At 48.1% G+C, this 13,901-nt stretch overlaps 1 protein-coding gene across 2 annotated transcripts in view; it reads left to right on the forward strand.

Annotated features, from left to right (window-relative positions):
- Positions 1–8,996: 8,996 nt before the first annotated feature.
- Positions 8,997–13,901, forward strand: part of DGKZ (diacylglycerol kinase zeta) — a 57,830-nt gene continuing 52,925 nt past the window's right edge. Inside the window, exon 1 of one of the 2 annotated variants that reach the window (XM_048484354.1) lies at positions 8,997–9,018. In XM_048484354.1, the coding sequence (XP_048340311.1) occupies positions 9,014–9,018 (5 nt within the window). In that variant the 5' untranslated portion in view covers positions 8,997–9,013. The remainder of the gene's footprint in view (positions 9,019–13,901) is intronic. The other variant, XM_048484356.1, reaches the window with a different exon arrangement.

The raw sequence follows: 13,901 nt of genomic DNA on the forward strand, positions 1-13,901 counted from the left end.
TGTGTCTGTCAGCCCACCCATGCACTATCTCCCACTAGCCTGGAGGCTCTTCTCCGAGGCTCTCGGCTGCTCTATGCTTCGCAGCTCCTCCCACCTCCCTACCTGCAGAGTTTAGCACACAGCAAAGCAGCCTAAGTGGGCTCTTTCAAGGGCTACTACAGATGTTTGGGGCCAATCATGGCGGCCAAGTGAAACCCTTCCCAAGCCAGGTATGCTCTACTCCATGCCCTTTCTAGAATGGAGAGCTTGCTGTGCAGGTAAAGGGTGCCTGCTGGAACCAGGTGGCTATCAGCAACTGCACATGCTCTCCTCGGAAAGGATTCTGTCCATAGCGGCTGTCGCACTGATTTCTCTGAAGGCTGCAGTGTCCAACTGCCGTATGTAATCTCCAAGAGGAGGGATGTTTATGTTGTGTTGTGTATGAGGTGGACTCTGCAGAAAGTGGCTTCAGAAACCAAGCCTACATAGGTTAAGGGACAGAGTTGGTGGAAGCCCTTCCACACTAGACTGGGATAGGGGTTTACAAATGGCACCACACTAATTTAGATGGAGGTAGAAATTTGAAGTTCATTTTATTGTGGGAGTTGATTTACAGCCAGAGCTGATTTTTTCTCCCCTGATGGCAGGCTTGATAAATGTTTTGTAGCATTTCTTTCCCAGTCTTTGCACAAAGATGAGGTTGAGCCAGTCTGCACAACAATGAGTTGCCCAAGGCCACACAGAGCTTTGGTGGTTTTAACTTGGGGTTTCTGTGCCCAGCACTCTAATTAGTAGAATAGATTTTACTTGTTCTTTAACCAGCTAGGCAGTCACTTCCTTTTCTTAAACACTGCTTCCTGCTTTCCTCAAATGAGAAAGTCAGGAGGCTAATGAGAAAGAGAAGTGAAGGCATTGCTCATGTAAGTGCTTGAGGTGACCCAAGATGGAGTCAGAGGTCTTCATGCATCTTACTGCAGAACTGAGTTGGGTAGGTAGGTAGGCTCCTTAGCATCCTGGCCTACAGTGGCCAATGGCAGTGGCACTCTCAATGGATGAGAGGATAGAATAGAGCAGTGATGGCGAACCTTTTTGAGACCGAGTGCCCAAATTGCAACCCAAACCCCACTTATTTATCACAAACTGCCAACCCAGCAACTTAACCTGAATGCTGAGGTTTTAGTTTAGAAAAAACTGGTTGGTTCCCTCTTCCTCCACCCCACCCCGCCTGAGCAGAGGTGCCAGTCCCGCTGCAATCAGCTTCTGTTCCTCCTAGCTGTACTTCTCGCCTCCTCTGCACCCTGGCAGCAGCGCCACCCGGAGCACAGGCACCAGCTCCACTACTAGATTCAGTCCCTCCCTGCTCACTGCCTGAAAAGTGTGGCGACGTCAGCCGCTCAGTGGCCCAGGCCAGCCGGCGCAGATGTGTGTGTGTGTGGGGGGGGGATTTTCTGCCCTCCACATGACGAACTCTGTGTGCACATGCCCACAGAGAGGGCTCTGAGTGCCACCTCTGGCACCCGTGCCATAGGTTCGCCATCACTGGAATAGAGGATAGAATATTTCAATAAGCCCTCATACCAGATGTCTTAGGCTGCATGTTCTACTACGTATTACATATCCCTTAACAAACTTTAATCATTTTTTTACACATGAGAGGAAGGGTTAGAGAGCAACAAAAACAGGATATTACCAGTTATTTCACTACACATTTATGGAGTACTAATTCTTACCTTCTGTGAGGATAAAAGAATCAGATTGTTAGAGATTGTTATGGTTAACCTTGATTCATCTGCAGTAACTTTATATGTTATTTAATTCGCCCCCCCCCCCCTCCAGTGATGTTTAAGATGTAGCAGGGAGACCTGGATCAACTTCTCAGTAGTCACAGGCATGGACAATTGTGCCCTTGTATCTCCTGTCCATTTGAGAGAATGGTGATCTTTCTCCTGGAGGCGATCTCGGGCATCCTGGATGGGTGATTTCCAACCTATGCTCAGGGAGGCAGAACTAAATGATGTCACTTCCTGTGGTGGGTTGGACTCTCTCTCTCCTTGATCCCCAGAATTGTTTCTGCCTCAGCAGGGAGAGCAGTGCTTGATTAGGACTCCAAGCCCTGGATCCTAAGGGCTCTTCTCTTTCTGTGTCCTTCGTGAGTTTTTTGTCTACCCCGTTTGTCTTCCCTGTGCCTTGACAATACTGAGGCTTTTAGGAGCTTTTTTTTTTTCTGCCTGCAGCTAAGCTCTCCCTCCTAAGAGGGGACCCCATGGTTGATCAGCGTGGCTACGCCTGGGCCTCTTCTCTCCCCACCACATCTATGGGGAAGCCGGCGGCCATGAGAGCACCAGGGCAGCAACCTGCCACACCTGTGAGGGAGCCTCCCACCTCGACGCTGCCCCCAAAGCTCCCCCCCGGCTTCTCTCCTCCCTAAGCAAGCAAGGCTGCGCTAAAAACTGGAGGCAAAGGCGCTGGGCGTCTGCCCTGCCGACAAAAGAGCTGGCCTGAGCCCAACGAGTCAGAGCCGGGGTGCCCATTCCTGGCGAGCACTAACGCCCCGCCTAGGGACGCTGGGGCTGCAGTGGAGCTCCCCCCCAGTCGCCTCGGCAAGAATCCAGGACGCCTCATCGGGAGTTTTATTTTATAAAGCGCCAAGCTAACTCAGGGCGCTGGGAAGAACGCTTCCGGATCTCAGAGGGGGAAGGGCACCGAGGATCAGGCAAGGGCGGAGGGCAGCGACAGGCTCCAGGTTCTGAGCTGCACTCCTCCCCACCTCCTCAATGCAAGGCAAGATCAGAGGGATAAGAAGGGGAGAGGGAGGGCGCCTCTCTGTCTGCATCTAATACCAATTTCCCTGAGCCTTTTTCCTGGGCAAACACCTCCCCAGAGGCCCTTATGGGGTTATTTAGGAAAACCATGAGGCAAGAGATAGTTCAACATGACAAAAACAAAAAAGCCAAACGCAAACAAAAACGCCTCTCTCACTCTAAAAGAGCACACAGACATAGCCTCCCTTCTAGTTCCTCCCACAGGTCACTTAGCCCCCCCCACACTAGTTATAGGGACCCCCTCAACCTCCCTGAAGAGGAGGGTGCCAGCGAGGGAGAACTTGATGAAATTTCTGACCATTTCTCTGATCCAGAGGGAACCTCAGGAGGAGAATAAAGAGCAAATGCGTGAGATTTTTTCTAAGAAAGAGGACCTCCCTCCTCATGGCAAAGGCCATCTCCGGTGACTTGAATTGCAGGGACCTCGGCAGACTTCTGCCGAGGACCCTCCTGAGGGCCCCTCAACTTCTCTGGGGTAAAAAAAGACGGTAAGCAAAGGTGTCCTAAAAGGGAGCAAGGGCAATGCCCCTCAGTCAGAGGAGACATCAGCGCCTTTCCTCTCCGGAATTCTTCGAGAGAGAAGGATTAAAAGAGAGTGGCTTAACTTTAGACGCCACAGTAAGAGCTGCCCTCTTCCTTAAAAAAAACTTCTATGTACTTCCCAGAGCACATCCACAAATATCATCATTAAGCACCCCCCCTGGTGGGATGCTCCGGGTCGTACTCCTCCCAATCAGGCGGCCTTGTCACTAAGGGGATGGGAGAAGTGGGACTCTTGAAGGACTCACATGCGACCTAATGAGCCGGAGGTCTTCCGGCCACAGAAGAATACACGCATAGATTAGCCTCTGTAACCATCAGGAGCCTCCTAGCCCCATCATCCACCATGGCTCAGAGCCACCATCGCAGTGGCTGCGCCTCCAGCCTTTTCTCATGCTCCCTCCAGAGGCTCACAAGGCTCATGAAGGGGTGGGTAGAAAGCGGATCCCTTGCCAAGAGTTTGCTACTGGGCAGACTCCACCTTTGATGCACTCACACTCTAGTATCTCGCGTGGCTCTGGCACTAGGCATCTCCGTGATCCTAGACAGGCCTGGCTTTCTAGAGCCTGCTGGTCTGCCGACTTCCACTTCCCAAAACAAGTGGTTTCCACTCTACTTATTATTATCACGGTTCCAGACTCTTCGCATGGACCTAGATGCTGTTCTTTGTAGAAACCAAAGTGGAACAGCAGAAAAACATGCCTAGATATGTCAGATCTGACCAAACATCTCTCCTTTAAACCTTACACTACCTTTCGCTCTCTCACAGCGCACTCCTCACCACAAGGCCTTCCAGGGACGGTAAGCGCTGTCTCTACAGCAACAAATAACAGCAGCCCCTCAACAACAATTCAGAAGACGCAATACCTTCCAAATTCCTTTCGGCCCCTACAACCCGCCAACAGGGCAGAGGGAGCTTCAAACAATTTCAACCTGACAGGACCTCCAGATCCTGACTATTATTCAGGACGGTAGTCGGCGTCAGCCTACAACATTTTCACTACCTGTGGACAGATGTACCACGCCGACCAGTGGGATCAAGGGAGGTCAGCCACCTCAGGCTACCTCCTCGACTCCCTCCATTTCCTAAGGTCCCGATTTCGACTCCAATCTCTCCCAATGCAATCCGGATAAAATTAAAAGAACACGGAGAAGCCGCTCAACACCTACCTTAAGATTCGGGGCTATCGAAAGCCGGTACCTATCTCTGGAACGCTCCTATGTGTCTATTCACATTTCTTTCACTGCTCCTAAGCGGAACGGAGGACTGGCGCTAGGCCATTCTCCTAAACCTTCGATATGTGAACTGCCCTATCCGCCAAGGCGCATTTCATTCAAAATGGAGACTCCCATGCTCCATCGTGGGAGGCCCTCCTCACCAGACTACTCATCACCTAACTTCACTGGACTTCTCACGTGAGGCTCACCCTCCACGCCCCTATCAATCCACTACACATAGACGCTTTCTCCTGCCTCAAGGTGGGACCAGATCACTTCCAATACAGCTATCTTCCGTTTGGGCTGGCCCCTGCCTCCCCGAGATTTCTCAAAGGTAAATTCTGGTAATCTTATCATGGTTCTTCGGGAACGTGGGAATCTATTATTCATCTTTGCATCTTCTATTTGCTATATCCTTGGTATCGCTTCCCAACTCCACAACAAGCCAGTAGGATCTAGAGGTCAACATGAACACATCTATGCTAACACGGGTTTCCTGGTGAACCTCCAGAATAGTTTCCTACACCCTTCCAAGCGGATGGAGCACTTAGGGGCCATAATAGACACTTCCCTCAATCATTTTATTCATTCCTCCAGACAAGATCTCCAAGATCCAGAAGCCTCGCGGACCAGCCTCCCTTCCCAAGCCAACAGAGCTTCCCTCCTCACAACCAAGTGGCAAACTCATGGGATTGTTCATCTCTGTAGTAACAGACATGCTGCAATGGGGCAGGTTCCATGCACGGACATTACAACTTTTCCTTCCTACCAATGTTCTCATCATGCACAAGAGGGATCGCCTCTACAGATCTCCATAGAGTCTGGGCGACAGCTAGCCTCTCGTAGGCCCTGGGGCCCACACCAGAACCTTTCTCGAGGGAAAGTGTACCTCTACCCACACAGGCTCCAGATTTCATCACTGACGCCTAGCCTCAGTGCCGCTGGGGAGCATCACTCACAACAAGACTTCTCACTTCAGGGTGTTTTGGACAGCTTGCCAAGCCAAACTACCAACTCAACGCCCTGGAGATGAAAGCCATTCTGCTGAGCTTTCAACACACTTCCAGCCAACTCTCCAGGGACTGCCATCTTCTGGTCAGGACGGACAACAAGCCGCCAAGGCTCCATATCAACAATCAGGGCGGGTCCAGATCCCGGGCCGACTTCATCGAGAGGCTACGCTGCTATCCTGTCCTAAGCAGAGAGACTCATCTCCTATCGCTGTCAGCTGAACACATAAGCAGGGAACTCCTCAACACGCAGGCAGACTGGCTCAGCAGCCTAGCCAGTCGGCTAGCAGAGTGGCAACTACACCTCTGTAGATATTCCACAATCTGGACTCTTAGAACTTAGGAACCCCACTGGGACTCTTGTTCACAGCCAATCACCAATGCCCAGCTGCCTCGCCTTCACCAGATATTTCCATCCCCGGAGGCCCAGGGAACGGATGCCCTAATCCCTCCCCTGGGTGAAGGAACTGCTATATGCATTCCCTCCGGTCCCCTTGCTACCACGACTCCTCAGAAAAAAAATATGGCCAGAGAGCAGAAGTCATACTTACAGTCAGGCACTGCAGGCTGTAGACGGGCCTTGGTTCTCCTCAATACTACTACAGTCGGCAGCTGCCTCCACCGCCTTCATTACTCACGCCATAGACATGTTGTCTCAAGGCCCCATCAGTCTTCACCCTAAGCCAGGGTGGTTCTTGTTCGGACCAGCCTGGCGCTTGAACGCCAATTCCTAGCTTAACAAGTGGCTACTCCCTAAACACAGTGATAGCCACCATCATCGCTGCTAGAAGGCCTTCCACCACACGTGATATACAACTCCTCTTGAAGAAACGGTCTCCTGGGTCAGACAGTAAGTGGTGGATCCTCTCCACCCTTCCATCCCAGACATATACTCTCATTCCTACAGCTGGTTTCTCAAAAGGGCCTCTAGAAGTCTCTACTTTTCAAGAGGTATTCTCCAGCAGGCCTTAGGGGCAACCCGGTAGGGCCTCACTACCTTCCAATTTTAATGCCCCAGCCACCAGACATCCGGACATTTGCATGGGTTTCTTAAAGGTGTCTCCTGTGAAAAACAACCTCCTGTGGTGTACACAGGTTCCTAGCCTGAGGCTTAACACCGTTGTCAGCGCTTGCCAAGCCTCCCCTTCTCAACCAATCCAGACCATAAATCTCTGGGATGGTTGTCATGTAATGAAATTACTATATCCTCATCGCCATCACCACTGCCAGGAGGATATACTAGAAATTCAAGCTCTTCTAATTAACTCCCAGTTGTGCATATATTCCACACAAAGACAGAGAAGTCATAAAGGCCAGGTGATCCTAATTCTTCCAAAGCATTCGCCTCCACATTCCACCTCAAACAAGGAGCCTATTATTCCACATTTTGTCCTTCTCCTTCCCATCCTAAGGAAAAGACTCTGGCATCACCTCGAAGTGCTGTCGGAAAAGGACGCCTTCAAAGTATTCATTATCGCGCATAATCAGCCTATCAGAAAAACCGAACGGGTCGCCTCTTCTCAACAATCACTAACGACTCTTTTTACGCTTGGGGCCAGAATGTCCAAGGCGCCCTCAGCTACACACTTAAAAAACCTGCATCACCGGCAACGCATACAAGGCCTCCTAACATTCCGGGTTCCCCCCCCCGCATTACTGCCCACTTCTACAAGGCAAGCAAGGTCCGCTGCAGCCACAAGGCCTTCTTTGTATGCCTCATTCCCCTTAGAAGATATATGTAGGGCAGCCACGGGTCCCTCTTCTGTCACATCTTTCATTAGGATAATTTTCCTAGATTACACACCAAGTCGTCAAAGCTAATTAGAGACAGGCCAACCTTTGGCACCAGGGGTGCTAGAATATATGGCCCGGAGACTAGACACCTTACCCAGTTAAGGGAGATTGGACACTGCTTGGGAGTCCGGTCCCATCCAGGGATGCTCGTAGACGCCTAGGAGAACCTCCGTCCATTGTACAGCGGTCCATTGGTGCCTTACCACGAAGGGCCTTCTCCTGGATGGCATATGAGGAGCATCCTTCTGGCCCTCCCTGAGGTCTTAGTCTCCACATCATTTAGCATCAGGTTATCTTAGAGTTATGCTGGAAAGATTAATTCCTCTTTGGAAGTCCTAAGCAGGTAGAGCATGTTGGTCCTATATGCCTATGTTTTATTTCTATGTTACTGTCACTATTCCTGTTTCTTCCTGTAGATCTCCAGCATTACTGCTACTGCTAAGCCATTCTAGGGATTCTGGGGATCAAGGAGAGAGAGAGTCCAACCCACCCTCACAGGAAGTGAGCATCATTTAGTTCTGCCTCCCTGAGCATAGAGTTGGAAATCACTCCATCCAGGATGCCCCTCCTCATGCAGCCATCCAGGGAGAAGGCCCCCCTTCAGGGTGGGCACCAATGGGACTTCTAAGCCTCTGGGCATCACTTTTGGAGGAGGGATTCAAGACTATTCCACACTTGATGATTGTGAATCAAAAGCTGCTTTTTTTCTTTTACTAGGCCACTGCAGATGTTTTTCCCTCACAGGCTGTGTTTGCAGTGGCATGAAACAAAATGCTCCATGCACATAATGGCACTTCTAAGGCAAACAATGGCTGTGCAAGCAAGCAGCCCTATGGAGGTGGCTTCCAGCCGGAGGTGGCTGGGTCTTGAGGTGGGTTTTTAAGTGGCTGAATCTTGTAGACTGGATTTCTTGCCGCTGGGATAGGTGAATAGTGTGGCCATTGGCTACTGCTGAATAAATATGATATGTTGTGCACTTTGGAAGTGTTGCTTCTGAGGGCTGATGCTAACTCATAAACTGTCTTTTCCCCACTTTTTGTCCCTTTCTAGCGTGCCCCTTCCAGAGGAGTTGTGAATGTTGCTTGCTTGTTAGTGCTACTGTTATCTGATAAAACGTTTATACGGTCACACTTTCTTCTGTCTTTCAGAAAAGCTATTGCCAAATCTGGTCTTCAGCATATGGTAGCCCAACCAATCCCCACGCTAGCCCTGAGACGGGACTCAGAGAGGGAAATTCGCAGCACTGTCGACTGGAGTGTAAGTGTCTTCTCTTCTTCCTGGATGAAGGAAGTGGGAGGTTAATAAATAGAGCTGGTGACTCACCAGAAGCCCCACCTCTCAGAATCCTGAGAGAATCCTGAGGCAAGTACATGACCAAAAGCTAAGAACCACCACCACCATCACCCCCCCCCCACACACACACACAAATAAAAGTTTTCCCAAACCCTCACAAACACAGCCAGTTAAAGATTTATCTTTAAGGATAACCGCCATCCCAAAATACAGCTCACCTTTTGCTCTCTGTTCAGCTGCTTTCACCTCCTGCTCCCAGAAATTACAGAGGAGTCCAGGAGTATAGGTCTACAGTGCAGTGCAGGTGTTCTGGCCTGGGTCCATACATATCTCCAGGAGAATAAAAATGGAGCCAAAATGCTTTCCATGGTCCTGCCTGTGCTACAGCACACAGACAGCAGCATGGAAAGTCACCGTTAAAAAAAAAATTATAAAATTTAAACTGTGATACAAAAATACATAGTAGGAAAGCTGCAATTTGGAGAAAGTCATAGTATATATCTCAATTAACAGCAAATCTGTCCCAGTTCTTGAAGCTTTTCCTCTTTTGACATATGAATATGCACTCAGGAAGCTTTTCCCATCTGTATGTGACAATATGTGCAACTGAACATTCTGTTCTTCCTGTTGGAAAACTCCATAGGTTTGGAGTTCTTCAGTTGGTAGATCAGATCCTGACAGTGGTGCTTGTAGTAAACAGCCATGCCCTCGTTAAGAGACAATCAGATTGATCACATAGGTTTCCCTGCCCTGGGTTCATTGTGGTGGCACACAAGCCATGGAATCCACAGTAGGGCACCTCCTTGCATGTTAACACGAGGAGACCCCACTGCGAAGGCACTTCAAGGCAAGGAACGTCACAGGAAGCACTTCATGCATAATGGGCCATAATCAAGTGTATTTTGTCTGCCTAGATGGTTACCTTTTGATGGAAATGTGAGAAAAAGTCTTCTAAAATAAATAAGTTAAATACATAGAGCAGCACTAATTCATCCTTTCAGCTAAACTGGAGAAGATGGCTGTGGTGAAAATCCCAGCAAGGACCCAAACTGAGTACAAGACTTCATGGCTACTAAAGAATAACAGCACTGACTCTGTCTTTCAGGAGGCTGCAAATGGTGGAGGAGCATCTGGTCGTAAGTCCAAATGCCCCTGGGGACTTCTGCTATGTAGGAGAACAAACCGTGGCAGTCGCCAGGTGAGTCTTTGTAAAGGGGTTGTTAGTGGCTGTTCCACATGGAGATATCATCTGCTTTGGTTTCTGGAGTGGGTGTTTTTTGTTTGTCTGTGTGCATGTTTGATTTTTGGTTTTGATCTTTCCTTTGAGGATCTACACCAGGGGTAGGGAACCTGCGGCTCTCCAGATGTTCAGGAACTACAATTCCCATCAGCCCCTACCAGCATGGCCAATTGGCCATACTGACAGAGGCTGATGGGAATTGTAGTTCCTGAACATCTGGAGAGCCGCAGGTTCCCTACCCCTGATCTACACAAACATGTGCTGTCTCTATGAGGAAGAGGGCATCTTGTCATGGGTGATTCCCATCTGTCCATCAAGGAGGCAGGACTAAAATTCTTCCAAACTTCCTGTCTTTTGGGCTGAGTCACCCACTGCCTCCTTAAGAAAAGTTGGTTTTTGTAAGAGCTGCTCAGTGAGGCCCTTACAACTAAGCAGAAAACACCTAATGCTCCTATTTCTACATATTTGTACCCATTTCTTCTAATTTCTTTATTCTATACCTCAAATCCTCCTTTTTCCTATTCCTTGTGATCGTCTCTCTCCCCACCTGTGGGTGGAGAGGCTGAGGCAGTGGAGGACAGAGAGAACTTTGATAAAACCTCAGATGGCTTCATTTCCAAGGAGGATGGTAAACCCCCTTGTGCTCCCAAAAACAGAAGCAAGGGACTGTTCCCTGGTGCAGTAAAGCAGGTGCAGGACTGAAGAAGAGTGGCCAGTGTCAGACGAGCCTAGGCAGCAAAAAAAAAAAAGCATGCCATACAAAGCAATCATGCCTCACAGGTCATCTCAACAGCAGCAGCTGATTATGGCAGGAAGATTTTCCGTGCCAACAAAGATGGTGGACACTTGGGCTCAGCGCTCAAGGCTACAGTGGAGCAGTCAGGGAGACTGAGCATCACCACAGAGTACATTAGAGACATCTTCTTGCCTCTCAATTCCCATTATACTGACACCCTCAAAGGGGAGCAAGCTGTATTGGCCATGCAATGTTGGAGAAGGTTCAGTCCCAGCAAGAACAGGCTCCACCTTTCCCATGAGGGAGCTGGAAAATACATTGTTCAAGGTCCTCCTCCAGATTGCATTCTCCCCCTCTCCCCCTTCTCATGGATTGTTCAGATGGGGAAGGAAGGAGAATTCCTCAGACAGGGGACAGCACAAGAAGTGGTGACAGGGGACAACCCAGACCCCTTCTACAGCAACTTCAGGGAATCAAACAGTTCTTCCAATAAGGAAAAAGGGGTAAATTCTGAAAAGGAGATAGTAGTCCCAGAGCAATCCAAATATGTAATTAACTAGGAGGACTATCTCAGGAGCTATTAGCCAAAGCTGTGATAGCCCTACATCTTTTAGAGCTCCCAGCAAGTGGGGAAGAAGAGACCAACCATGGAGGAGGAGGAGAGTTGGATTTATATCCCCCCTTTCTCTCCTGCAAGGTGACTCAAAGGAATTTACAAACTCCTTTCCCTTTCCCCCTCACAACAAACACCCTGTGAGGTAGGTGGGGCTGAGAGAGCTCAGAAGAACTGTGACTAGCCCAAGGTCACCCAGCTGGCGTGTGTGGGAGTGCACAGGCTAATCTGAATTCCCCAGATAAGCCTCCGCAGCTCAAGCGGCAAAGCAGGGAATCAAACCCAGTTCCTCCAGATTAGAATGCACCTGCTCTCAATCACTGTGCCATTGCTGGTCTAAAGCCAAACCCAAAGGGGATATGGATTTTTTTTCTCAAATTACATTGTGAGGGGGAAAGTAGTTCCATTCCCAGAATATCTTCAAGAACCAAATGAAATAGGAATAGGCAAAACCCTTTTTTTTCAATAAGGAGAACCCAGGTTTAGCAAGCAGGTTTTATTCTTTCCCCAGATCCTTCTGTGCCCAACTGGATTGTCAATGAGATAACAGTCTCAAAAAATCCCAGGAGGCCTCAGCCACATTAGGGTATCAACTACATCATCTCTGATTGCTAGGGCTTCCATCTTTCAGGCTAGGGAGCTAGTTTACCATATTTGCAGGGTAGGTGTATATCAGATACTGTTACAGCAACTACACCTTCACATACATATACTCAGTACATGAATCATAACAAAGTGAATCTCAAACCATATTCAAACAATATCTCAATTTCTGTTCCTTTAGGTAACTTTAGAAATTATCTCCATAAATTCAACAGATGAAGCTAAATTTTGAGGCGTTATAAAACCTCCGGATATGGTTTTATTTCGTTATCCTTTTTCAAGCCCATACAGGTCATAATTGTAACCCGATAGAAAGCAGTGTTTCACAATGAGGGCTCTTCTTAATCTCAGACCTAATGCCGTTCTGTGTGCCAGCAGGTTCTATTCAGAGAATAGCTCAGTCCTTTCATTTCAATAAGAGAATAAACCTCAGGGGGGGGGAAAGGCCAGATCCTCACCAGGGGGAGGAAGATTTGCCCATTTCATCTCGCAGTCCAACATGGACCAGTGGGTAATGGACATAATAAAAATGCGATGTGCAATAGGATTCAAATGTTTTCTACTAGACAGGTTTCTCCTGTCACCAAAATCTAAGCAGGGAGAAACAGATACCAATTATGGAAGCCATTTGTCACCTAGTAGACACTGAGTCCACAAAACAGGTTCCTGACTATGAATTTGCTCAATTTTCTTCAAAGTCTGTAAGAAAAATGGGGACTGGAGAATGATTTAAAGTACTTAAAACGTATTCATGGCCCACAAACACTTCAGGATGGAGACATTCATATTTATAATGCAAATGCTTCACCCACAAGAGTTTGTGACTTCCGTAGACCTCACTGAGGCATTCCCATTTTTTCAGTTCACCTCAGGTTTCTGAAATTTGTCTGCAACAAGATACATTACTAGTTCAAATCCTTATCCTCCAGGTTAGCTACAACCCCAAGGATGTTCCCCAAAGTGATGGTGACATTGGCAACTCTTCTCTGTCATCAGGAAATCCATGTTCATCCATACCTGGATGACCTGCTGATCGGATCTCCAATCCTAGCACAAGTACACACAGATATTCTGTCCACCACTCAATGTGTAGCCTTCCATGGGTTCCTTATCAATTAGGCCAAGAACAATTTAATTCAATTACAGTGGATAGAACAGCTGAGAGTCACAATAGAAATCCTCCAAATAGACTGTACCAGCCAGAGGAGATGATGCAGAAAATCTCAGGCATGGCAAGATGATAAATTCCAGGTTATCATCACTAATAACTCTGGCAAAACTACAAGGCCTCAGTTCCTTGTATGGGTGAGGTTTCCCTCCCATCCTCAACATTCCTGAGATGTTTCCAGCTACATATCCTTCAGGTGACAGACATTCTCTTGCCCAGACTAGCCTGTTCTCAGTAGATCACAGAAGCTAAGAAGGATTGGCCCTGGCTAGTATTTGGTGGGAGATTACCAAGATTGTGATACTGAGGTAGGCAATGGCAAACCACCCCTGCCTTTCTTGTCTTGAAAGCCTTATAAAGTCACCATAAGTCACCAGTGATATGATGGTCAAAAAACAAAACAAAAACCTACCTTTGACAGGATCTCATATGGTAGACCCAATAATCCAGTTCAGCCAAGGGCAAGGAATTCATCAAGTCCAACATAATCCAGGATATTTACAGAAGCAAGCCTATTCCACTAATACCAAATATGGTGAGAAAACTAGACCAGAAAAAGCAATGCTGATAGATCCTGGTTTTCAGCATTAATGAACAGAAGATCCTTTGCAGAGTTCAGTTTGTCTGGACATTCTTCAACAAGGGCCGCTGTGGTACCCAGACCCAGTGTAGCTATACCTGACTGCATCGAAATTGAAAGGAGAACGGTCTTAAAGCTAGGCTATTTATTCTGCAAGAGTCATGAACATCATGCTGGCCTTTAGAAGAGTTTCTTCAATGAGAATGAATAACTCTTCAAAGGTCAATACTTCCTTCCATTGCTCCCAGAAAATATCATTGCCTTCATTCTGCTCAAAGCCATCGCTCACACTAGATTTTCACAAA

This window comes from Sphaerodactylus townsendi, linkage group LG02 (genome assembly GCF_021028975.2).
Source record: "Sphaerodactylus townsendi isolate TG3544 linkage group LG02, MPM_Stown_v2.3, whole genome shotgun sequence".
NCBI lineage: Eukaryota > Metazoa > Chordata > Lepidosauria > Squamata > Sphaerodactylidae > Sphaerodactylus > Sphaerodactylus townsendi.